The sequence below is a fragment of the Piliocolobus tephrosceles genome, chromosome 15 (genome assembly GCF_002776525.5).
Source record: "Piliocolobus tephrosceles isolate RC106 chromosome 15, ASM277652v3, whole genome shotgun sequence".
NCBI classification, from domain to species: Eukaryota; Metazoa; Chordata; class Mammalia; order Primates; family Cercopithecidae; genus Piliocolobus; species Piliocolobus tephrosceles.
The window spans coordinates 70,405,454-70,430,999 of NC_045448.1; the positions used below are offsets into that span (position 1 = coordinate 70,405,454).

The 25,546-nt window shown below is 43.9% G+C and overlaps 1 protein-coding gene across 3 annotated transcripts in view; it reads left to right on the forward strand.

The window, feature by feature from the left end:
- ANXA4 (annexin A4) overlaps positions 1 to 25,546 on the forward strand; it is an 85,342-nt gene that overhangs the window by 42,187 nt on the left and 17,609 nt on the right. For all 3 annotated transcript variants that reach the window (XM_023223954.2, XM_023223953.3, XM_023223952.3), the window contains 4 exons: positions 3,450 to 3,537; positions 20,220 to 20,314; positions 21,875 to 21,988; positions 23,373 to 23,463. In XM_023223954.2, the coding sequence (XP_023079722.1) occupies positions 3,450 to 3,537; positions 20,220 to 20,314; positions 21,875 to 21,988; positions 23,373 to 23,463 (388 nt within the window). The remainder of the gene's footprint in view (positions 1 to 3,449; positions 3,538 to 20,219; positions 20,315 to 21,874; positions 21,989 to 23,372; positions 23,464 to 25,546) is intronic.

A 25,546-nucleotide genomic window follows, 5' to 3' on the forward strand; every position in this document is an offset into this window, starting at 1 on the left:
AGAAGAAAAGAAGTAAAGTACCTCTGTTAGTTTCTTGAAGCTGCCAAAACAAAGTGGGTGGCTTAGAATAATAGAAATGTGTTGCCTTACAGTTCTGGAGGCCAGAAACCCAAAGCAAGGTGTCAGCAGGGCTGTGCTCCCTTTCACACCTGTGCAGAAGCCTTCTGGGCCTCTTCCTAGCTTCTGGGGGTTTGCTGGCAATCCTAGCTATTCCTTGGCTTGCTGCTGCATAACTTCCGTCTCTCCCTTTGTCATACGGTGCTTGCCCCTTTTATCTCTGTCTTCTCATATCCACATCTTCTTATAATGACACCAGTCATATTGGATCAGGGGCCCACCCTACTCCAGTATCACCTCATCTTAACTGATTAATCTGCAGCGGCCCCATTTCCAAATAAGGTCACATTCTGAGGTGCTGGAGGTTAGGACTTCAATGTGTCTTTTTTGTGGGGGAGATACAATTCATCCAATAACAGTGCCCAAGGAAATTGATGTCATACATTTCTACGTTCCTCTGTCAGACGTAAAAGGGTGATGACCAAGTGCTAAATGTTTACCATATCCAGGACATGAAAGCCTGGTCTTGCAGCAGAGAAGGCCTATGCCCTGGGTACCTGAGGACTTGGACGGGCTTGATGTGGGCCACTATGGGCCTGAGAGGTCCAGGCCAGGGTGGTCTAGTGCAGTAAGCTCAAGTCAGGCTCACTAGAGAACTGCACTAAGGGTATAAAAATCCTCCATTCCTTTAGATGGCCCATATTACATTCTTGGATCCAATTAGATTATCAGAAAACTTTAACTCTATTCCACACCGTTTTTGCCACCTTGCACAAATGCTCCATCCTAGATTCTGCTTTGGCATTACCCCATAGGCTTGTGTGGAGGTGTAATACAAGAAATAGATGAAAGAATCTCATTATTTTATTTATTATGGAAGCACAGCTGAAGTCCTCTTTGATGATGATGATGATGATGATGATGATTCTGAGTTTTTGTTTTAGTGTTTACTTTTTTCTGGGTTTTGTGCTAAGTACATTCCCATATTATCCTGTTTCTGTGAGTTATCATTATTCCCAATATACAAGTGAGAAAAATGAAATGTCCCCAGGCCACACAGCTAGAAAGAGGTAAAGATAAGATTCATACCCCACTCCAGTGCTTATGCTCCTTCCCACTAAGCTTCTTAGACCAAGCGCCAGCTACTCCCTAATTCCTCAGCCTCTGGACAGTGCTCGATCCTGGATTTCCTATGAGCTCAAGGACCGCCCCTTCATCCTTTCTGGGCTCTCCCGTCTTGGACCTGTACTGTTGGAGAGACCCAGGCTTATCCTAAGTTCCTGTCCCTATTTTCACTTTCTTTCCAGGTCATCTCATCAAGTACCACCCAAATGCTGATGCGTCCTAACTTTATTATGCTGGATGTGACCTCTAGACTTGTATTGTGTAACCAATTGTCTTTTTGACAATTCCACTGGGATATTTAATGGACATCCCAAACTTAACATTTCCAACATAGAACCTCTAAATCCCACCCCACACTGCCACCCTAAATCTAGTAGTCTTCCTCCGGTTTTCCCCGTCTGGGTAAATGATACCCAGCTGCTCAGGGGAAAAGATTTAGAGTTATACTTGATTCTTTTTTTTCCTCACCTCCCACGTCAGTCCATCAGCAAGTTTTGTCGCCTTTGCTCCAAAACATGTGCTGAGCTGTCTGTTCTCCTGTTTATTTCCATCTTAACTATTTCACCCTAGTCTAGCTCATATCCCACCCCCGGATCTCGGCCCAGGCTCTCAGATAGTCTCTGCATCTCCCTACAGCAGCCCAGGGGGTCTTTTAAATCAATAAGTCAGATCATGTGTCCCCATCTCCTTGCTCAAAACCTGTCGGTGGCTTTCTACTGCACTTAGAATAAAATACAAACTCCTTACCTGGCCTGACGGGCTGCCTTGCTCTGGTCCCAGCCCACCTCTCTGATTTCCTTCTTTTTTATTTTTAGTTCATTTATTTAAATATTTTTATTATGGAAAACTTTAAACATATATGAAAGTAAACAGAATACTATAAGGAACCCCTTTGTGTACCTGTCAATAATTATTAACTCATCGTCACTCTTGTTTTTTGTCTTTTTTTGAGACAGGGTCTCACTCTGTCGCCCAAATTGGAGCACAGTGGTGCGCTCTCGGCTCACTGCAGTCTCCACCTCCTGGGCTCAAGAGATCCTCCCACCTCAGCATCCTGAGTAACTGGGACTACAGGCCTGTGCCACCATGCATAGCTAATTTTTTGGTATGTTTTTGTAGGATGAGGTTTCACCATGTTGCCCCGTCTGGTCTCAAAGTCCTGGGCTCAAGAGATCTGCCCGCCTCAGCCTCCCAAAGTGCTGGGATTGCTGGGGTGAGTCACCATGTCCGGCCTGTTTCTTCTTTATCTCCACTTCCTCCGCTTTCTCTCCACCTGTGTGATTTGGAAGCGAACCCAAGACATCTTATCATTTCATCTGTAAACTATTTCAGTAGATTAAACCTCTTTTCAAAGTGAAATATCACCATAATGCCATTCTTATACCTAAAAATGTTAAAACCAAGTCCTTAGTGTCATCAAACGTCAAGTCAATGTTCAAATTTTCATTGTCTCATAAATGTCTCTTTTGTTTTTTACTGTTTAATTTAGGATCCAAATTATGGTACTACAGGTTCACATTATGATCATTGATGTTCCTTTTCAATGTCTTTTAAACTGCAGTTCCCTTCCATCTCTCTCTTTAAATTCTCCTTGCCATTTATTTGTCAAAGAAACTAGGTCGTTTGTTAAGTGCTGTGTCTCAGAGTCTGGATTTTGCTGACTGCAACCCTTTGGTGTGGTTTAACATTCTCCTTTCTCCTATTTACTGTAAATTTGTTTTTGGCTCTAGAGGCTTGATTGGATTCAGGTTTGATATTTTCCCCTTTTAGGGGGAACAGGATTCCATGGTGATACAGTTCATCTTCCCCTCCCCTCCTTGCCCACCAACTTGAGCCACACTGGCCTCTATCCTGCTCTCCCTACAAACTAGTTCCGGCCTCAGGGCCTTTGCAGGAGCTGTTTCCTCTGCCCGTAACCCTTGCCTCCATGTTTGCATGGGCAACTGCTTCATCTCATTCAGCTCTTAACCTCAATGTCACTCCTCAGAATGGGCCTGCAAGACTTCTCTATCTGCTTCACAGCACTGCTCACCCCCAGGCAGTTTATGGAATTGAGAATTGTTGGCTTGTTCACTGTCTAGCCTCCCATGAGCTAGAGCATCAGTCCCGGGGAGCAAGAGCTCCATTCTTCACGGTCACTGCCATATCCCTAGAACCTAGAATACTGTCTAGGCTATGGTCAGTGCTCAGCAAATGTTTGCCGAATGAGTTGACTCCGTGTTGGTAAGAGGCTGCCTCTCAGTAACATCACTGTCTTTTGTGCTCAGGCAACCAAAGGAGGTACTGTCAAAGCTGCTTCAGGATTCAACGCCGTGGAAGATGCCCAGACCCTCAGGAAGGCCATGAAAGGGCTTGGTAAGTGTCCTGCCGGAAGTGAATTCTCCTGCGTGCATTGCACATCACAGGGTCACACAGGAGGGTGCCATTTCTGCTGGCCATCACGTGGGTCTTCCTTTAATAAAACACAAGGGAGGCTGGGTGTGGTGGCTCACGCGTGTAATCTCAGCACTTTGGGAGGCTGAGGTGGGTGGATCACTTGAGGCCAAACGTTTGAGACAAGCCTGGCCAACATAGCAAGATCCCATCTAGACTAAAAATTAAAAAATTAGCCAAGCATGGTGGCACACACCTGTAATCCCACCTACTTGGGAGGCTGAGGGAGGAGAATCACTTGAATCCAGGAGGCAAGGTTGCAGTGAGCTGAGATCTCACCATGGCACTCCAGCCTGGTAGACAGAGTGAGACTCCATCTCAAAAAAGAAAGAAAGAAACAGGGAAAGAAGGGAAGAAGGAAGGAAAGAAGGAAGAGAAGGAGGGAGGGAGGGAAAGAAAACACATGGGATAAGTTGAGAAAAGTTGGGACAAATTGGATGGGGAGGGGCATTAGTTCTTCACTTTAATAAAGAATGATACATTTAATATACTCGTTATGGATTTCCCCTATTGTTTAAACCGCTTTGAATTACAACATCGGCCGGGAGTGGTGGCTCAAGCCTGTAATCCCAGCACTTTGGGAGGCCTTGGCGGGTGGATCACAAGGTCAGGAGATCGAGACCATGCTGGCTAACACGATGAAACCCCGTCTCTACTAAAAATACAAAAAAATTAGCCGGGCGAGGTGGCGGGCACCTGTAGTCCCAGCTACTCAGGAGGCTGAGGCAGGAGAATGGCGTGAATCCAGGAGGCGGAGCTTACAGTGAGCCGAGATCGCGCCACTGTACTCCAGCCTGGGCGACAGAGCGAGACTCCATCTCAAAAAAAAAAAAAAAAAAAAAAAAAGAATTACAACATCATGAATCTGCATATTAAATTTTAGAAATGCATTTGTTTTCCAATTAGTGCTGGTATGTATATAGTGCCATAGATTTACAAAGCACTTTCACAAACATTATCTCATTGGATACATGCAACAACCTGTGATTTAGTGGAAGCAACTATTCCTATTGTCATTTTAGCCCCATTTTACACATGTGAAACTGAGACCCAGAGAGGCCAAGTAACTCACCAAGTCACATAGTGAGTGAAACTGAGCCATGGCTCACACTAGACAGATCCCATCTCAAGCTCCGGGTCATCAGCGCTAAGTCCACAGTCTTGCCTTGAGTCCCTCTGCTTGTTGCTGTGGTGATAGACACAGCTGTGACAGCACTGACATGCAATGTGTGGAATTTAATGTGAGAAGACTGGTGAAGCAGCCTTGTTGTCTGGGGTAAATACCAAGGTTTTTGGTGTCATGGCCAAGGAGATTGAGGTTGCAGACACACACACACACACACAATGAGTTTGGAGCAGGAGTTTAATAGGCAAAAGAAAAGAATAGCTCTCCATCACGGAGAGGGGTCCCGAGCAGGTTGCCAAGTGGTAGTACAATTGTCAGGGTTTTTATAAACGGGCTACTGAGGAGGGGGCTCTGAGGAGGGAATGTCTTATCCTCCTAGGGCCCAATGGTTAGTTGGGACCAGGTGTGCTATGTCTATAGCGCAGAGTTTTTTCTATCAGCTCTTATCCCATTCTCCGACCACATAGATGGACTGTTAGTCTGTGTTTCTTTGTCTTGCTTACTTGGGAGGGAGAGTTTCTGTGTCTGCTCCCACACATCTTCTTGCAGCTGCAGGCATCCCCCCAGTCTGTTTTTAGTTTCTCTATCTTAGTGCGCCTAAAGGGAAAGGAATATGCTTATTAAGACCCACTGTTTTACTGGGGCCCATTGTATAAGTGTGAAGTTTGGTGATTACCCAGGAGACTTCCCCCTGTCTTTCTGTGCTCAAGCCATCTTCTCTGTGTTTTACAGCCTCAACTTTCAGGCTGCCTGTTGCTAGAAGAGAAGCGCTTTTTTTGAACTGCATGAGATTAGAAAGAGAGCTATTTTTCAGCTGCTTTTTGTTAAAAGGAAAGTTTTCTGCCAGGGACTCAGTTTTTTAGGTAGACTGTCTACCTAAATAATTTCTGACTCCTATACCATATTTCCCCCCTCAGAAATGGAATCCCTAACTGCTGCTAGGGGAAAACGGGTGACGTTTCTTCTGGCTCCTTCCTGCTGGAGAGTGGTGTGGTGTGGGGAACAGCAGCTGGGGCTTCCTCCGGGGCTGATTTAAGGGTCCTTCGTAGGAGGGCAGTTTCATTTTCAGCTCCATTTGCAGCACCATCTGAAGCTTGATGGTTTCTAGACGAGAAGAGATAAACTTTACAAGGAGGTTTAGAATATAGGTTCCAAATATGAGTATTAAGACGACTATTATTAATGGGGGCACGATAGGCCGTAACCATGACAACAGAGTTTATTTGATACCCGTGAGCCATTCAGATGGGTTGTGCTGTTGTAAGTGGGTATATGGGGCTTGGCTTTGTTTAGCTTCCTTGGTCTTACTTTCCCAAAAAAGAGGGAAACCTTGGGGTTATAGTTTACCTGGCAGGATTTGTAGGATAATTGCCCAGAACTAGAACATGTTTCCAGATTTTTCTATCACCCATGCCTTTCTGTTTTCTCTGAGCTGCAGCCAGAGATTGCTGGTTGGTTGACAGGAATAAGCAGGGATAGTTTAAAATGTCGGCAAGAACTTAAAAACAACTAATGAGACTAGAAGTTAATAACAGAGGTATGATAAGTTTTAAAACATAATTTCTCTTTCTCTTGTCTTCATTTTTGTTAAAAACAATCTATGATAGGACTGGGCTGTTTGTAAACCAGACTTCACTCCTATAATTGGCCTAATTATTTGCATAAAGTACAGCAAGAATAATCATCCTTACACAGGCCTTTTAGATTGGCTTTGATGGAACCTTGTTCCATGAGGAATTTTAGATGGGACTTTTTAAAGCCAAGCCCAGCCATGGGTTTGTACTTTTAAATACCCGTGAGTTGGATAAATTCTTTACCTTCTTGAGGTTCCAGAAGCATGGGGTTCCTAGGCCTGTTAGAAAGTGACATTCTTTACTCACGGCAGGTCGGGAACCCGGTATGGAGACTGTGTAGACAGGTATGAGGACAGTTTTCCCCAGGGCTTTTTATTGGCTCAGCAAGTTAAGCTTGATTCCTTAAAGGGAAACGTACCCTTCCAGTCAAAGCCTTGGTAAAACAACCAGTTTTTCCAATTGTGTTTTGTTGCAAGAGAAAATGGATTCTTGCTGCACTGATTCAAACAACTATACTGTTGTAATTTAAGAATATTTATAACTAGTTTCCAAATTCTAGAGGAATCAGGCAGAGAGAAATAAACATCCTCCAAACTTTGCCTATAGTAGTACACTTTGCTTAGTTATCAAAGGCTATAGCTAAAGACAAATTTTTTTGACTGTAAAAAATAAAATAAGGATTAGCCATGTTCTAAGCATAAATGAGGAATATTGCTTTAGTTTTCTATTAGTTTAGTTCATTCCATTAACTTTTGTTTTGTTTGATATTTATGAATCCTGTACATTTTTTGGTCATGACAAACCTGCATTGGAGAGAACTTGTTAAAGTCCCACGGCTTGATTATAAACCATCTTTTGAAGAGAATTAAAACAAAACAACAATTGTCTGTAAATGACAAAATGTCCAGTTTGGATAGTCAGAAATACAATTAACAAAGAAATTTGGTTATTTTTGTGGTTTTCAAAAACCCAGCATAACAAGCTTAATTGTAATAGCACACATTCAGACACTAGAACCACAGACATCCCATACAGTTTTGGAACACATGTTAATATTATCCCCTAAAATATAACCTGAAGAGTATTAGACATCATTTTGGTAATTTTATGTACCTCAACATGTTAAATAATTCTGTTTACCTCTCCTCTAGATGCTTCAGGGGTCCTCTGCAGCACCCAAAAGCCAGGGGTTAGGAAAGACAACCTTGAGACTAAAGTTTGACTTTGGGAAGCCTGTTAAGTATATTTAAAATTTAAAACACTTGATATTATGAAATAGACTTTTAGATTACCGTAAGTTTTTTGTTTTTGCCAAAATGATGAGCCAGAAATTTAAAAAAGCAAAAACCATTCATTCTTTTCTATTCCATGAAACTCCTGTGTTAAGAGAGAAAGTTAAATTTTACCTTTGCATTAGTTTACTATTAATGTTAACCTTAATTTTAAATGAAACATTATAGACAATCCTATTTAATTTTAACCAGTTTGACCGTGAAGTGAGATTTTCACATACCTGTTATAGCCCTTGACAAGTTTTGCTAAAGAGTGGATTAGCATTTTAAGAAAACCTTGCTGTGCTTTTATTTCAGTGATTAATTTACAGGAACAAAACATACAATGCCCTTTTGATTTAGTTAATATGTTCACACACAGAGTTTTCTTTGCAAGATTAATTTTTACAACTTTTTTTACAATTTGCTTAAACCTTCTACTTTAAGACAATTCTTTATTTCTAAGCAAAATATACATTTCCATGCCTTCTTATAATCTTTAAATAAAAACATCTTTTACTGTTTTTACACACTTTGCATGCAATTCCATGTTCAGTAGTTTCAATCACATGTTATAATGGTAAATTTTAGTAATTTTTAACTTTAATGTAAAACCTGTTAGGTTATTTTAATTATGTACAAGATGTAGATAAAGTTTGACTCCTTTCAGTATAGTTAGGGGCATGGTTACTTCAATATGTTCCCAGGCCCTACCAATTGTGAAGCAGGCAAGTTGACAGTTTTTAAAGGCTAAAGAAGCAGTTTATGGCTGGGCTCAGTGACTCGTGCCTGTAATCCCAGCACTGTGGGAGGCTGAAGCAGGTGGATCACCTGAGGTCAGGAGATCGAGACCATCCTGGCCAGCATGGTGAAACCCCGTCTCTACAAAAAATACAAAAATTAGCTGGGTGTGGTGGCAAGTGCCTGTAATTGCAGCTACTCAGGAGGCTGAGGCAGGAGAATCGCTTGAACCAGGGAGTCAAAGGTTGCAGTGAGCCAAGATTGCGCCACTGCACTCCAGTCATGGCGATAGAGCAAGACTGCATCTCAAAAAAAAAAAAAAAAAAAAAAAAAAAAAGCAGTTTACAACCTTAAAATATTTAGCAAACCTAGTATTTGAGCTGCATAATTTAGACCACATTTTTATACCTTGAAGACATTTTTATTTTACCAATAATTCCTAAGACTCTTTATTTTTAAAGATTGAAGTCACATGAACTGAAAGGTACCACAGCTTTTATTTTTCCCTTAAAAATATTTGATTTAAGCACTTATTTTTCTTAGGCCAATTACGTAGAGTTCCTTTTTTAAAGAGACATTCACAAGTAGCACATATATAACCACACAGACAAAAGGAAGAAGATCCAGTAGTTATAAGATTTTGCATGTGCCAATGTCCCAGTTGGATTATTGGCCTCCGAGTGAGATTCTTTAAGAACAGAACTAGGAATACAGTTTCCAGGGCCTAATAAGCAAGCATAGCCGGAAGACAAAGACAGATTTTGAGAGGTATTTATCCACCTTTAATTCTAGAGGCTCCATGAGGAAAACAGATTTTTTCCTAAAATGGGATTTGTGGCACCTTTTCTGTTTCCCCAAGGAGTCCCAGGCCACCAGAAGTCATTCTAGGTAGACCAAGAGTGGCAAGACACAGGAAAAAAAAAAAAGCAATTCAGGCAACTGAGAAAAAAATCTTTTCCAGGAAAAGAAGATTTATGAAGAGAAAAAGATAAAGGCCTTTTAAATATAACCATAGCTTGGATATCCACTTTTAATTGAGCTGAATGTTCTTTAAGAAAATCCTTTTTCATTAATGAAAACTTTACAGAGGATGCAAACAGTAATTCTTATTATTTCTTTTACCCAGTTTGCTGCACTTACCTGTTCACAATCATGTTTAGGTTCTCCAATTTTCTTTGGGAGAAAGTGTCTGGGCTCAGGCAAAGGTAGGTTTTCAACTGGACTGCAGATCCCTTTAGCAGCAAACCTTGGTATTTGAGGAGGCAATTGTTTGTTAGCCAGTGACTTTCCTTAGAGGACAACAGTCCTGTTACATTGTGTGGGGTTAAACAGTTATTTCCTATGGTTAACCCAGTGGCCTCTGCACCCAGCAAAGCCTCTACTGTAACTGCTTGGAGGCAGGCTGACCAACCTTTGGCCACCAAGTTTTAAGTTCCTTGCTTAAGTAACAGGCTGTTGAGCTGGACCTCAAGCCTTAGTTAAAAACTTCCAGGGCCATTTTCTTCCTTTTTGTTGCATAGAGACTGAATGCTTTCTCCATGGAAAGACTGAGGGCTGGTATATTATGTCATGTCATGTCATGTTATTTTTTGAGACGGAGTCTCGCTCTGTCTCCCAGGCTGGAGTGCAGTGGCGCGATCTCGGCTCACTGTAAGCTCTGCCTCCTGGGTTCACGCCATTCTCCTGCCTCAGCCTCCCGAGTAGGTGGGACTACAGGCGCCCACCACCACGCCCGGTTAATTTTATTGTCTTTTTAGTAGAGTCGGGGTTTCACCGTATTAGCCAGGAAGGCTTGGTTTAGCTGGTTAAAGGCTTTTTGAGCCTTAGGTTCCCAAAAAAGAGAGCGGTGAGTTTTAACTGTTTGAGTTTCTTTTTTGTTGTTGTTTTTTTGAGATGGAGTCTTGCTCTGTGGCGCAGGCTGGAGTGCAGTGGCCGGATCTCAGCTCACTGCAAGCTCCGCCTCCCGGGTTTACGCCATTCTCCTGCCTCAGCCTCCCGAGTAGCTGGGACTACAGGCGCCCGCCACCTCGCCCGGCTAGTTTTTTGTGTTTTTTTAGTAAAGGCGGGGTTTCACCGTGTTAGCCAGGATGGTCTTGATCTCCTGACCTCGTGATCCGCCCGTCTCAGCCTTCCAAAGTGCTGGGATTACAAGCTTGAGCCACCGCGCCCGGCCTGAGTTTCTTTTATGAGGCAGTATAAAGGGTGAGCCATTTCCCTGTGCCCAGGTACTCACGGTTTACAAAATCCATTTAATGCCCAAGAATTTTCCTAACTATCAAAGGAAATGGGCCTAATCCTTTCCTCACCTGGTGCTCTGGTCCCTTCTGATAAGACTAGAACTAGGTACTTTACTGAAGTCTGACAGAGCTCAGCTTTAGATTTTGAGACTCTATACTCCCTTTCAGCTAAGAAATGGAGTTGAGTCTTAGCGTCTTCCTGAGCCTTCCTTGGTTGGGGCACAGAGGAAAGTGTCATCTACACACTGCAAGACCCTGAGCTGAGGACAGGAGAACTTAGAAGGGTCCTTTGACAGTGCTTGTCCAAACAAATGAGGGCTGTTTTGAAATCCCTGAGGCAGCACCATCCATGTTAACTGTGTGGTCTGGCCAGAGAGATCCTTACAGGCAAACAGGTATTGAGAGTCAGGATGTAACAGTATGCAGAAAAAGGCATCCTTTAAATCTAGGACTATAAACCATTTAGTTCCTTTAGGTATTTGAGTCAGCAAGGTGTGGGCTTTAGGGACTACTGGCTGAATTGGGACTATGGCCTATTAACGAGGCAGAGGTCCTGAACTAGTCTCCCTGCCCCCTTGGGTTTTTGCGCTCCTAGTATAGGGGTGTTGCAAGGACTGTTACAGGGTCTGAGGAGGCCCTGCATTTTTAGGTTATTAATAATAGCTTCTAGCCCTTTTCTGGCCTCTGGCTTTAGAGGACATTGTCTCTGGTTAGGGAAAGAAGTGGGATTTTTAAGGTGGATCTGAACTGGCCTAGCAGTTTTACCTTGACCTATTCTTCCTCGAGTTGCCCACACTTCTGGATTAATATTGGCTTTCACTAAGGGAAGACAAAGAGTTTGTCCTGGGGCCATGAGTACTCTGGGCCCATGCGGGCTAAAATGTCTCTACCTAATAAAGGAGTGGAACTTTCAGGCATAATTAAGAAGGCATGTGTAAATAATAAGTCCCCCCAACTACAGCTAAGGGATTGAGAGAAATATTGGGTTAGAGTCTTTTCTGAGACACCCACCATGGTTGTGCTATGGGAAGAGGGAAGGCCTGGATTGTACAAGAGAACAGAGAGACTGGCTCCAGTATCCAGGAGGAAGCCCACCCTCCTCTCTTCAATTTCCAGAATCACCCGGGGCTCCTGAGCAGTGATGGCAGTCTGAGCCACTGGAGCCAGGGGTTTGAGCCCTGGGACCTGTCAGTCCTGCCAGACCATCCGTCAGACCAGTTCTGGACCTAGTGACCTCCATCTTCAGGGGCAGTTTAATATCCATTGGTCTCCACCACAGGCTGGACAGGGTCAAGGTGGCTTTTTCTTGTTGCCTGGGCAATTCTTCTCAAAGTGCCCTGGCTTGCCACACCAGTAGCAATTAGTGGCTGCTTCCTGAGGATCCTGGACTCTGCAAGCCTGCAAAGCAACCACTCAAGCCTTAGTCACTTTCTCTTTTTCTCCTGGGCCTCCTCCCAGTCCCTATGGTGAAAGACTGAGGTGGCCACCTTCAGGAGATCTTCCAATGTACTATCTGGTCCTATAACCTGTTTCTGTGGCTTCCTTCTGATATCAGGAGCGGCCTGCTTTTCAGCTGCAGTGAGGGTTTGGCTTAGAAGCAGCATATCAGCCCTCTATGTGAAGTCAAACACTTGAGTTAGATTTTGGAAGGTCTCTATCTACCTATCACAGTCATCAGAAAATCCGCCCAAGTCTTCCTTTATTTGTCTACGGTCCTGTAATGAGAAGGGAACATGTACCCTAGAGGTGCCCCTTCCATCTGGCATTTCTTGTAGGGGTAGGAGTGAAGCTGGGGCAGTGGGGAGCTTTGGAGATGGTGGAGCTGGAGGAGCTGATGGTGCAGTTGGAGGGGGCCCCAGATTAGGAAAACTAGGACTGGGGCACTTAGAAGCTGCCCCCAATGGCTCCTCCAAAACTTGCTCTTCTGACTTAGGGGAATTACTCTCCACAGACCTGCCTGGTATGATTGCTAAGAGAGCTGAGTCAATTGTGCAGTGCTTGCTAAGGTCTGGGTTGTCTCGCAGGGCAAAAGAAAGCCTGTGCATAGGGCACCTTGGACCATTTGCTCTCCTGTCTACAGAAAAGATCTAATTGTTGGATAAGATTAAAATCAAGGCTCCCTTCAGCTGTCTATGTCTGTTCATTCCAGAGACAGTAAGAAGGCCACGTCCTTGTGCAAAAGAAAATGAGCTGCTTTTTCTTCAAAGTGTTAGGGTCAAAGGAGTCCCAGTGCTTCAGAATGCACTCCAGAGGAGTGCCGGCCGAAGATGGCTTGTCACCCATCTGAAAAAGAGACAAGAGTAGAGGTGTTCCTCGGTCTTCAGGTTCTTTTCAATGTGACTCAGGGAGGAGGGGACACGGTAGGAGCGTCCCCCCAGCTGTTCTCCCTCTGTGGTCCCCAGGTCCCAGCACCATAATTGCAGCCCAGTGGTTGCAGGTGTGACCCCCAAGCATAATACCAGAGGCCCTAATCAATGGGCTAGTCATGTTTACCTGTATGACCTTAGTCATCTGCCTAATAATTGGATAATTACCCTCTGACCTCCTAGACCTGTGTGACCCACGTGGCTTCTTGATAAATGGGTCTCAGGAGAGATTATGTAACTCTTACATTTGAGCAAGGCCCATTAATGGAGGGAGTATACTGGATTGAGCTTTATACTCTGCTATTATGGACCGGACTAGAGAATTTATTCTTAGGTGGTGGTTCTGATAAACTTCCAGACATAAAATCCCCTTTCTATTTCGATGCCATTCTAGTTGTAGGCAGAATGGGTGTCTCCAGAGAACATAAGGGTCAAATGGTGGCCTTCCTGCTAACAGAGAGAGTACTGAGACTGAAATTTGGTTTTGGAGGACATATTCCTCCTCACTGCTGAAAGCAGAGTTCTCCCACTTGCAGAGAGGGCATAAGGTTTGGTATCTATTAGAGGGATGTAAAAGGGAGAAGAACTGAAAAGCCAGAGACTTTTAGCAAAGGGCAGACAAGATTCCTCATGGAGAGGATTCCCGTTTTACTGGGTGTGCTAGTGGAATACCAGGCAGTAACTTTGCCTCCATATGCTGTTTAAACAAAGGACGGAGAGAGAAGTCTGACCTGTGGCAAGCTGTCCCCACAGCATACTTCTTAACAGGAGAAAGTTAATTCGCCTCATAGAGGGGCTGTCCAGTCTGACTGGACAGTGCTGGCTCCTCACATGGGAAAAGAAACAGTCTAAGTAGACAGAGGGGCATTTACTAGGGGGAGAGTAACCTCCCACCCAAGCCCAGGAAGTGTTATCATTAGGAGTTAAATAGTCTTTGAGATCTGGATCATGGAATCCCCCTATCTGTAAAAAGTCACAAAAACAGCAATCCCTTGAACTGTATTCCTGGTTACTAAGGTGGTTGCTAAGCCTGCCTAATTGAATTATCTCCTGGGCTGTAAAAATTCCTGCAGCATTTCATACAGAGAGGGGATGGGAGACATGGTGACTGCAGAAAGGAAAGGAGGAAAATAAGATTTGCAATAGGAAAACTTGGGGATCCTGTGGCTGGCACCCAGTCAGGCAGTCAGAGGCTGGGGTCAGTCCAGGAGCCTTTTGAATAACACCAGGGTGTGGTCCTGGCCAGAAATTCTCAGTTGCTCGAGGACCTATTCCGGCCCCATGCAACAGCCAGGCTTTCTGTGAAAAGAAACTAGTTTGGACAGAGCCAGCATTCCCAGCACCCTGAGGTCACTGGGGGATTGACTAGGTCCTCCCCGGCAAGCCTCACATCTGAGTCTTCAAGACTGGTGGCCAGCCCTTGTGGCTCCTTAATCAGCTGTCAGATGCCTGGTGTTTTTGATAGTTATTTGAGAGAATAAAAACGGAGGACAAGAAACCTCGGAAGTGAAAGTAGAGTCCGCTCCTTTACTCACCATTCTGATGAAGTCACCTTCAAATCCTGGATGAGCCCTCAAAATGAAGCAGCCTTGTTGTCTGGGGTAAATACTGAGGTTCTTGGTCTCATGGCCAAGGAGATTGAGGTCGAGGACATGCACACACACATAGAGTGAGTTTGGAGCAGGACTTTAATAGGCAAAAGAACAGAACAGTCACAGAGAGGGGTCTAGAGCAGGTTGCTAAGCAGTAGTAAAAATGTCGGGGTTTTTATAAATGGTCTAGGGAGGAGGGGCCTCATGAGGAGGGGATGTCTTATCCTCTTAGGGCCTGACAGTTTAGTTGGGACCAAGTGTGCTGTCTGTATAGAACAGAATTGTTTTTATCGGCTCTTATCCCATTCCCTGACCACATAGGCTGACTCTTAGTCTGTGTTTCTTTGTCTTGCTTATCTGGGAGGGAGAGTTTCTGTGTCTGTTCCCATACATCTTCTTGCAGCTGCAGGCATCCCCCCAGTCTGCTTTTAGTTTCTCTATCTTAGTGCACCTAAAGGGAAAGGAATGTGCTTATTAAGACCCACTGTTTTACTGGGGCCCACTGTATAAGTGTGAAGTTTGACGATTACCCAGGAGACTTCCACCCCTCCTTCTGTGCTTGAGCTGTCTTATCTGTGTTTTACAGCCTGAACTTTCAGGTTGCTTATTGTTAGAAGTGATTTTTTTTTTAACTGTGTGTGGTTAGAAAGGGAGCTATTTTTGAGCTGCTTTTTGTTAAAAGGAAAGTTTTCTGCTGGGGACTCACTTTACCCTAAATGTCTACCTAAATAATTTATTTTTGCCTCCTATAACACTAGTAGTAGTGTCTTCTATACTAGTAGTAGCGTCTAGTATAGTAGTGTCTTCCAGCATGCTACCCTCCAGTTAGCTCCTTGGGGGCCACCACCTTCATGCTGGGTAGGTACAGTGATTCTATGTGCACCACAAGCTACCTGGCCTAGCCTCTGCCCCCAAGACCTTGTCTCAGTGGACTTTTGGCCAGAGAAGTATCCCCAGGTTCTTAGCTGCTATTTAGAATCTCCTTGAGATTAGGGTAAAAACACATGACCATGAGACCATCTTTCTATCCAAAAAGAGTTCATTTTACTCAGCCTCAAGGTTGCTAACAGTAACAACAGTAGCAATAATAGCAAATGCTTATTAAGCTCTACTATGCGTCAGACATAGAGATAGATGCTTTCCATGGGTTATCTGTTTTAATCCTGACAGCAGCTTGTTTTACTGTTGAGAAGGTAAAGTATAGTGACTGAAGTTGGTTAACTTGCCCATGGTCCCAGAACTACTAAGTGGTATATTCAGGATTCTAGGTAATTCCTAGAACACTTTCCTTTCATCTTTGCATGATCAGCTGCCTCATGTCTAATTCCCGAGCTGGAGTTTAAGCCACTGTTCTATGCTGCTGCCCATCTCTGAAGAGAACATTGTCCTGAATCTATGTATCTTCTTCTTTTCCCTTTTTCATAAAAAGAGAAAAGTACAGGACCCATCTTTTTTTTCAGTTTATCCTAATTCTTTGGTGTATTACAAGGACACCATAATTCAAAATGTAGCCCAGGTCACATTCAAAATTAGCAACATAAAGGGTGAGGAGACATTTGGCACAACCACCCTTTTAGTGCCTGTTATGTGTGGGCCAATGCAAAGCAGACTGTTGGAGGAGACAAGGATTATAATCCCTAGTTCTTGTGTTCAAATAGTCTATGAATGCTAGCACAGCTAAGGCATGCACAGAAATAACTATGATTAATTCATAATAAAACAGTAACAGGAGGGGCACAAATAAGATCCCACTGGGGTTCAGAGAGAAGAGATCACGTTTCACTTGGGGGCAATGGGCAAAGCTTCTTGGAGGATGTAGAAGTTAAAATGGACCTTGGGAGATGATTGAGTTTCCGTAAACAGAGTTAAGAGACAAGGTGTTTCAGATGAATGGAATGGCATGTGCTGAGGTCTAGGGGAGTCATGGTAAATACACAGAAAAGTGTCTTGTAGCAGTGAAAGTGGCCTCGTCTGGGATGACACCCAAGGTTTGTTGTCTCATGACCACAGATGTCAAGGATGTGGACACACAAAGAGTGAGGTTAAGAGTGGAAGTTTAATAGGGAAAAGAAAGAGACTAGCTGTCTGCTACAGAAAGGGATTCCAGAAAAATGGGTTGCCAATTCACAGTGAAATGCAAAGGGGTTTATAGATGAGCTGTGGCAGGGGCCGGGGATGGGGAGGGCTGATGTCTGATCTACACAGGGCACCAAAAACCAGTTAGAAACAGGTGGGCTATCTGCATAGGGCACGAATCTCTGGCAGCCGGTACCCCAGTCTTTTATTATGCAGGTGGGTTTTCAGCCTGAGCTGTACTTTCTTACATTTCTTTCTTACTGTACACATGCTAACAAAAAAGGGAAGATGAAGTTTCCATGGTGGACATGCCTGGCCCCCAGGTAGCCCTTTTCTGTTGGCACAGTGGCCAGCATTCCCTTGTGCAAGCTTTCAGTTTCCTCATCTACGTTTGTAGCTTGATCTTTCAGGCTTCTCTTTGTTAGAAAAAAAAAAAAAAAAGATTTTGGGGGCTGCTTTTTGTTAGAAGGGAAGTTCTGCCAAGGACTCTTTTGCCCTCACTATCTGTTTTTTTTTTTTTTTTTTTTTTTCGCTTTTGAGATGGAGCCTCGCTCTGCCACCCAGGCTGTGGAATGCACTGGCATGATCTCGGCTCACTGCAACCTCCACCTCGCGGGTTCAAGTGATTCTCATGCCTCTGCCTCCCGAGTAGCTGGAATTACAGGCCCCCACCACCATACCCGGCTAACTTTTATATTTTAAATAAGAGACAGGGTTTTACCATGTTGGCCAGGCTGGTCTTGAACTCCTGACCTCAAGTGATCCATCCACCTCAGCCTCCCAAAGTGCTGGGATTACAGGCATGAGCCCCCACACCTGGCCTGCCCTCACTATCTGCCTAAACAATTTCTTTCTATCTCCTGTATCAGCAGGAGGTACTTGCAAAGCAGGAGCTTTCTGAGAAAGCAGGTACCAGAAGGAGGTTCTAGGGGTGCTACTGAGAAAGCCACCCATAAGAATCACAGACAGGGGGGATGTCCCACAGGCACTGGTCAGGAAACAACATATGCCAGAATCATGATGCTAAATGGAGGGGGTTAAGGAGACATATAAACCAATAGACTGGTAATGAAAGAGGTCAGGAGCGTGGAGTGCAGCACAGTTGGATAAAGCACAATATTTCAAGAGCTGAGTCCGTGAATTTGGCTGCCTAGTGTCCTTTTATGTGGCTGTTTACAATAGTGAATGGGATATTGTAGAGAGTCTCAAATGTCAGGCTGCAGCGCCTAAAGTAAATCCAGTAGATGATGGGGAGCCATTGTGTATTTCTGAGCAGGGGAGGGACATTGTGAGTTTTTCTTTTTACACAAATGAATCTGGCAAGACTCTGGGAAGACCAATCAGGAGTTAAGAATGCTCGTTAGTAGACATCTGCACTTGTCTAAGAAGAAACCCTGAAATCTTGAATTGGAGTGGTTATGGTAGGAAATAAAAAGAGGGAAAGAATGCAAAAGAAGCTGTAAAGCAACATTTTTCATGACAGTGGACTTGAATGTAGAGGAAAGGAGAGGGTGGAAAAAATCAAAGCTATTGGCCAGGTGCAGTGGCTCACACCTGTAATCCCAGCACTTTGGGAGGCCTAGGTGGGCAGATCACGAGGTCAAGAGATCGAGACCATCCTGGCCAACGAGGTGAAATCCCATCTCTACTAAAAACACAAAATTTAGCTAGGCGTGGTGGCACTAGGGAGGCTGAGGCAGGAGAATCGCTTGAACCCGGGAGGCGGAGGTTGCAGTGAACTGAGATGGCGCCACTGCACTCCAGCCTGGCCACAGAGCAAGACTCCGTTTCAAAAAAAAAAAAAAAAAAAAAAAAATCAAGTCTATTTTGAGAATTTCAGCTTGGCTTGACTGGGGAGAAGAGTGATCCCTTTCAAAGAAACAGGGAGAGAACAAAAGGTAATGAACCCTCTCTGCCCCCTCCACACCCCCTCCTAGCTGAGAGTGCCAAGGGAGAAACTGATTGTTGTATGGATTGTCCTCTCCTTTTTAAAAATAGGAACACGGCTGGACATAGTGGCTCATGCCTGTAATCTCAGCACTTTGGGAGGTTGAGGCAGGTGGATCACCTGAGGTCAGGAATTCGAGACCAGCCTGGCCAACATGGTGAAACCCCATCTCTACTAAAAAATACAAAAAAATAAAATTAGCCAGGCGTGGTGGTAGGCGCCTGTAATCCCAGCTACTAGGGCGGCTGAGGCAGGAGAATTGCTTGAACCTGGGAGGCGGAGGGAGTGAGCCAAGATTGTGCCACTGCACTCCAGCCTGGGTGACAGAGCGAAACTCCATCTCAAAACAAAAAAAAAAAGGAACAGAAAGTAGGTCCCCAAGGTATGTAAACTTAAATTCTGTAGCTTCCTCCCCACAACTCACATCTTATCTCTAATCTTGCCAAGGATAACTAAGGTGAGGCTGTATTTTTTCACTTCTCCCTGAAATATTTTCAGTAGAATCACTTCTGAAACCTATCCCAACCCCCATACAGCATAAACAACGAGGAAACAGAAGATTCACCAAACATTTATGAACATCCAGCTGTTATAAAGATAAGGGACCAATTTGAAAAATCAGAATAAAGTCTCTTTGTCAAAGCGGCTGCAAGAAACAGGCAAGCAAAACTTAGAACATTTTTAATTTGTAATTTTTGTTTAAAGTTTTGGTAAGATGTTGTATCATGGTAATTTGTCAGCAGTTCTAAAAGGGAACCATTTGTGTTCAGGAAAGATAGCTTAGAAGTGAAAAACATAGTTCCAGATTTTAAAACACAGTGAACGTAGTTACAGCCAATTTAAACTCTGCAAAATGCCAAATTGGTGAGTTAAAAGACAAGTTTGAATTGTTTCAAAACTCAGAGATGATAAAGAGATAAAAACAAAGAAAAGGCAAGAATATGGAAGAGAGAGATAGGAGATTCAAAAGACATGAAAAGAATTCTAGAGGAGATGACTGGGCATGGTGTCTCACACCTGTAACCCCAGCACTTTGGGAGGCCGAGGCGGGCAGATCATTTGAGGTCAGGAGTTCAAGACCAGCCTGGTCAACATAGTGAAACCCTGTCCCTACTAAAAATACAAAAATTAGCTGGGGGTGGTGGCACAGCTCTGTAATCCCAGCTACTCAGGAGGCTGAGGCAGGAGAATCACTTGAAGCCAGGAGGCGGAGGTTGCAGTGAGCTGAGATCGCGCCATTGCGCTCCAGCCTGGGCGACAGAGCAAGACATCCTCTCAAAAAAAAAAAACAATTCTAGAGGAGAGGAAGAATAATTACTCCAGCCAACATTTATTAAATGTTTAGTAAGTGCTAGGCATTTAATTATATTGTTTAACACTTGCAGCAGCCTATTGAAGGAAATCATTGTCATCATTCACATTTGCAGATAAGGAAACTGACTAATGTTTAGAAAGTTAACCATTTTGTTCAGTAGTAAACAGCCAATTAAAGGACAGGCTAAGTCCCAAACCTAGCATCTCTTTCCCAAAAAGTAGAAAACCCTCTGAATAAGGGCCTCTTTTCTTAGAAAGCCCTCTGCGTGTGTTTGGGTAACTCCAGTGTCCATAGAGGAACCCGCTTTCTCATTCCTCTCTCCAATAACACTCACCCGCTGTCTCTGTTCTGTCCCCAGGCACCGATGAAGATGCCATTATTAGCGTCCTTGCCTACCGCAACACCGCCCAGCGCCAGGAGATCAGGACGGCCTACAAGAGCACCATCGGCAGGGTAGGCCACAGTCTTTCCTGCTCTGTCTGGCTGGCTTGGCAGCAACAGGAAGCAGGGCCTCTTCCTGATCTAGGATCCTGAAGTGACCCTGTGTTTTAAAAGATCGATCCTTTGTCTTGTTTAAAGATGTTCTCGAGGCCAGGTGTGGTGGTTCACACCTGTAATCCCAGCACTTTGGGAGGCCAAGGCAGGCTGATCACTTGAGGCCAGGAGTTTGAGACCAACCTGGACAATATGGTAAAACCCCATCTCTACTTAAAAATACAAAAATTAGCTGGTCATAGTGCCAGGCACCTGTAATCCTAGCTACTTTGTAGGCTGAGGCAGGAGAATTGCTTGAACCCAGGAGGTGGAGGTTGCAGTGAGCCAAGATCATGTCACTGCACTCCAGCCTGGGCAACAGAGCAAGACTCCATCTGAAGAAAAAAAAAAGAAGAAGAACGATTAAGATCCTTCTTAGTCAATTGATCTTAAACAGGTTCTTAAACTCTCTGACCCATTCCAGGAGGAAATGTGAATAAACATCTTTAGAATTTGGTCCATTTTCCAAATAATTATATTTGTAAATTATATCTTAGGAATTGAGCCTTACGAAATAATCATGAATGATCACAAAGATACAACTAAATGCCTTATATATATAACAATAGAAAAATAGAACCAGACGACTAGTTAAAGAAATTAGGCCAGGTGTGGTGCTCACACCTGTAATCCTAGCACTTTAGGAGGCCAAGGCAAGTGAGGTCGAGATTGTGCCACTGCACTCCAGCCTGGGCGACAGAGCGAGACTCCGTCTCAAAAAAAAAAAAAAGAAAAAGAAATTATATTGCACCTATCCATAGAAATCTCCACAGCTGCTAAAAAGGTTATCGGTGAATACTGACTTGGAAATATATTCAAGACATATTGTTAAGTAGGCAAGTACATTTACATCGGTGTCTACAAGCATATTAACCTTAAGGCTCCTTTACCTCTTAATTTAGGACTTTTGGTTTTGTGGGTTCTATCTTTTGATATTTGCCTTATTAGAAACTAAAACTGAGGGCATTTAAAAATAGATATTTGTTAACTTAGTAAAAACAATAAGTGTATTGTATGTTACTATAAATAACATTTTAATGAAAAAATAGCTATATATCCCAAAACAAAAAAATTTAGTGAGAAGACTGGCATCATTTTACATTTTGCAGATCTCTTTAATGTCTGGCTTAATGGAAGACAGATGGCTTCTCATATCTATTTCTACTTCAATTTGTTATGATATGTTGTTTGGGTTGAGGTATATGAAGAAAATCTGGTCTTGTACAGATATGTACTTGAAAATGGGGGGAGTATTTGAACAGTTGTTGATGCACAGACAATGTCAAATAGCCCACTGTATGCTTATGGAAGAATGACAGTGAAAAGGCAAATAACATCTGAGTATTATTCCGAGGATAGGTTTGACTTGCAGGCTCCTTGAAAGGGTCTTGGAGACCCCAGACATCCCTGGGCCACACTGGAGAGTGGCTGGTCTCATTTGCTGTCGCAGTTAAGTGGAGCTACTTTCTTGCGTTGCAGGACTTGATAGACGACCTGAAGTCAGAACTGAGTGGCAATTTCGAGCAGGTGATTGTGGGGATGATGACGCCCACGGTGCTGTATGACGTGCAAGAGCTGCGAAGGGCCATGAAGGTCTGTGCTCTTCCTCTTGTGCTCTTGGTGCTGTTGATGCAAACGCTGATGTGCTTTCTTAAGAGACTGTCACCCAATAACAAAGACATGGAAGCAACCTAAATGCCCATCAATAGTAGACTGGATAAAGAAAATGTGGTACATGTACACCGTGGAATAGCTGTAAAAAGGAACAAGATCATGTCCTTTGGAGGAACATGGATGGAACTGGGGGTCATTATCCTTAGCAAACTAAGGCAGGAACAGAAAATCAAATACTGTATGTTTTCACTCACAAGTGGGAGCTAAATGAGGAAAACACATGGACACATAGAGGGGAACAACACACACTGGGGCCTGTTGGAGGATGGAGGGTGGGAGGAGGGAGAGGATGGGGAAAAATAACTAATGGGTACTAGGCTTAATACCTGGGTAATGAAATAATCTGTACAACAACCCCCATGACACAAGTTTATCTATATAACAAAACTGCACATGTATCCCTGAACTTAAAGTAAAAGTTAAATTTTTTTAAAAAAGAAAGAAACTATGACCAAGGCCTTCTGAGAGTGGCAGGTGTAAAGTATAGGAGATTTTCCTTCATTTATGACAAGTTGAAAACAACATTACATTATACCAATGATAATTTAAAAATTCTTTTCCAAAAAGGGCATCACTTGCCCCTTCCTGTAGCTCAATGGGGAGTGATTATAATTTTCGCTTTTAGTACAGCTCTAGAGACTTTGTGGTCATGTTAACTACTTTTGAGATATGTAACTTTATGACTGATACCATGGGGGCCTCCAGGTCTACGATAGGCTTAGAACTGGCAAAAGAGTTCTTGGCTTCCCTAGATGACCTACCCATTGTGCCCTAGCCTGGGTCTGCCGAATTTTAATGACCAAGTATATAATGCAAATACAAATGGTCCCCAACTTAGGATGGTTCTACTTAAAAATTTTCAGCATATTGTACTCCTCATCATAAGTCGAGGAGTACAGTTATCCTCCTCAACCAGGTCAATCAATACTCAGACCTGTGGAAGGTTCTGGGCCAGGCTCTGGGAAAGCAAAGAGGTGACAAAGTCTTTGCCAGAAAATTCTGCCCTTCAGAGGAAGAGAGTAGAAGAGGTCAAGGACAAATTAAGTTCCCAGAGGGCAGAAACTGTACCTATCCTGGAGTAACCAACACAGAGTAAACAGCCTAGAAATGTTTGTTATTACTCATAATTATTATGGCAAACACTTTGGGTTTCAGGCGGGACACTAAAAGTGAACAAATGCTGTTGCTAGAACACAGTGGATTGTCTTTATTCTCTGCAGATTCATGGCTGTATTCCTTCTGTGTCTGGGCCTCAGCTTTGTAAACTGGCTCATATAGCCCTGTCCTCTGGTTTCTTGTTTAGGGAGCTGGCACAGATGAGGGCTGCCTAATTGAGATCCTGGCCTCCCGGACCCCTGAGGAGATCCGGCGCATAAGCCAAACCTACCAGCAGCGTACGTGACATCCGCAGTGGCCCTGGCTGAGGTTTCGCTGGATGAGAGGATGAGCGTAGCAGCGGGTGGTTGTCTACTGATTAGACTTTTCATAGATTGCTGAGCATGAGGGATCCTCAGTGCCAAGCTCTGCTTCGAGAGAGATCCCTGTTTAGGCAAATGGTGGTCTGTTGGCTTCTTAAGATTTCTCAGGTGAAGATGACACACTATTTTGCCTACCCAGTGCAGTATTTTATTACCCTAAAAGTTGGAAAGTTGTTCCTTATTATCAGACAAAGAATCTAAGTTACTTGTTCAAAAGTGGTGGCACCAGCAGATCTTAGCATTCCAAGGAATGGCCTGGAGGGGCTGTCTGGCCCATATGCTTCCCCTCAGACTGGACTGTATGGCCTCCAGCCAAATCAGAATGACAGCCATTCACTCCCCCTTAGAGACCGCCAGAGGGTGATACATACGAAGTGCCTTTAAAAAATGCCTGACTTTTTGCCCTGAGAATATAACTAAAAATGAATGAAGGTTTAGATCTCACAGTGTTTATTCAGTGTTGTCTACATTAGCTAAAAATGTCCAACAGTAGCCGAGTGTCTAAACAAAATACGATACACTTACACAATGAACTGTTATGTAGTCATTAAAACTTAAAGAGTATTTTTTTTTCTTTTATTTAACCTTTTTTTTTGAGACAGGGTCTGGGTCTCACTCTGTTGCCCAGGCTGGAGTGCAGTGGCCCCATCATAGCTCACTGCAGCCTCGACCTCCTGGGCTTCAGCAATCCACCCACTGCAGCTTTCTGAGTAGCTGGGACCACAGGCGTGCGCCACCACACCCAGCTACTTTTTGTATTTTTTGTGAAGATGGGGTTTCGCCATGCTGCCCAGGCTGGTCTCAAACTCCTGCGCCCAAGCAATCTGCCCACCTCAACCTCCCAAAGTGCTGGGATTACAGGTGTGAGCCACTGCACCTGGCCAACAATATTATTAAAACATTTATTAAATGGTGTAGTATGTGTAAGTGAAAAAGACAAGCCATAAAATAGTATGCTATGATCCCATTTTTAAAAAATTAACACAGTTAATAACATTATTTTTTAAATAAATGAAGATAATGTGTGCATATGGGGGAAAATGAGGAAGAATATTTACAGAAATGTTATCAATGATTATTATTTCTGGGTGATTAGATTGCAGTGGAGTTCCTCGCCTTGTCCCTTCATTTTACTTATTTGTTTTTTCCTAAGTCTTCTGTGGTCAGCATGTATTACCTTTATAGAAAGAAAAACAAGGCCGGGCGCGGTGGCTCAAGCCTGTAATCCCAGCACTTTGGGAGGCCGAGATGGGCGGATCACGAGGTCAGGAGATCGAGACCATCCTGGCTAACCCGGTGAAACCCCGTCTCTACTAAAAAATACCAAAAAAAAAAAAAAAAACTAGTCGGGCAAGGTGGTGGGCGCCTGTAGTCTCAGCTACTCAGGAGGCTGAGGCAGGAGAATGGCGTAAACCCGGGAGGCGGAGCTTGCAGTGAGCCGAGATCGTGCCACTGCACTCCAGCCTGGGTGACAGAGCGAGACTCCCTCTGAAAGAAAAGGACGGAAGGAAGGAAGGAAGGAAGGAAGGAAGGAAGGAAGGAAGGAAGGAAGGAAGGAAGGACAACCACAATAAGAGCTTTGTGGGAAGTGTTCAGAGCAGGAGATTCTAAACCTTAGGAGTCTGGATTTAGCAACCCAGTCCCCACATCTGCCCAATGAGGGTTTTCTTCCCTGAGGGCTATGAAGGGCTGGAGGTTCTCCTTTTGTTTTTGCTTTTTAAAAATTAATAATGAAAAAGTGATTTTTAATTTCTTGCTGAAGCTCCCCCTCCCTTTTTTGTGACACAGGGTCTCACTCTCTGGCCCAGGCTGGAGTGCAGTGGCATGATCATGGCTCACTGAAGCCTTGACCTCCCCAGGTTGAGGTGATCCTCCCACCTCAGCCTCCCCTGTAGCTGGGACTACAAGCATGTACCAACATACCCAGCTAATTTTTGTACTTTTTGTAGAGATGGGGGTTCACCATGTTGCCCAGGTTGGTCTCAAACTCCTGGACTCA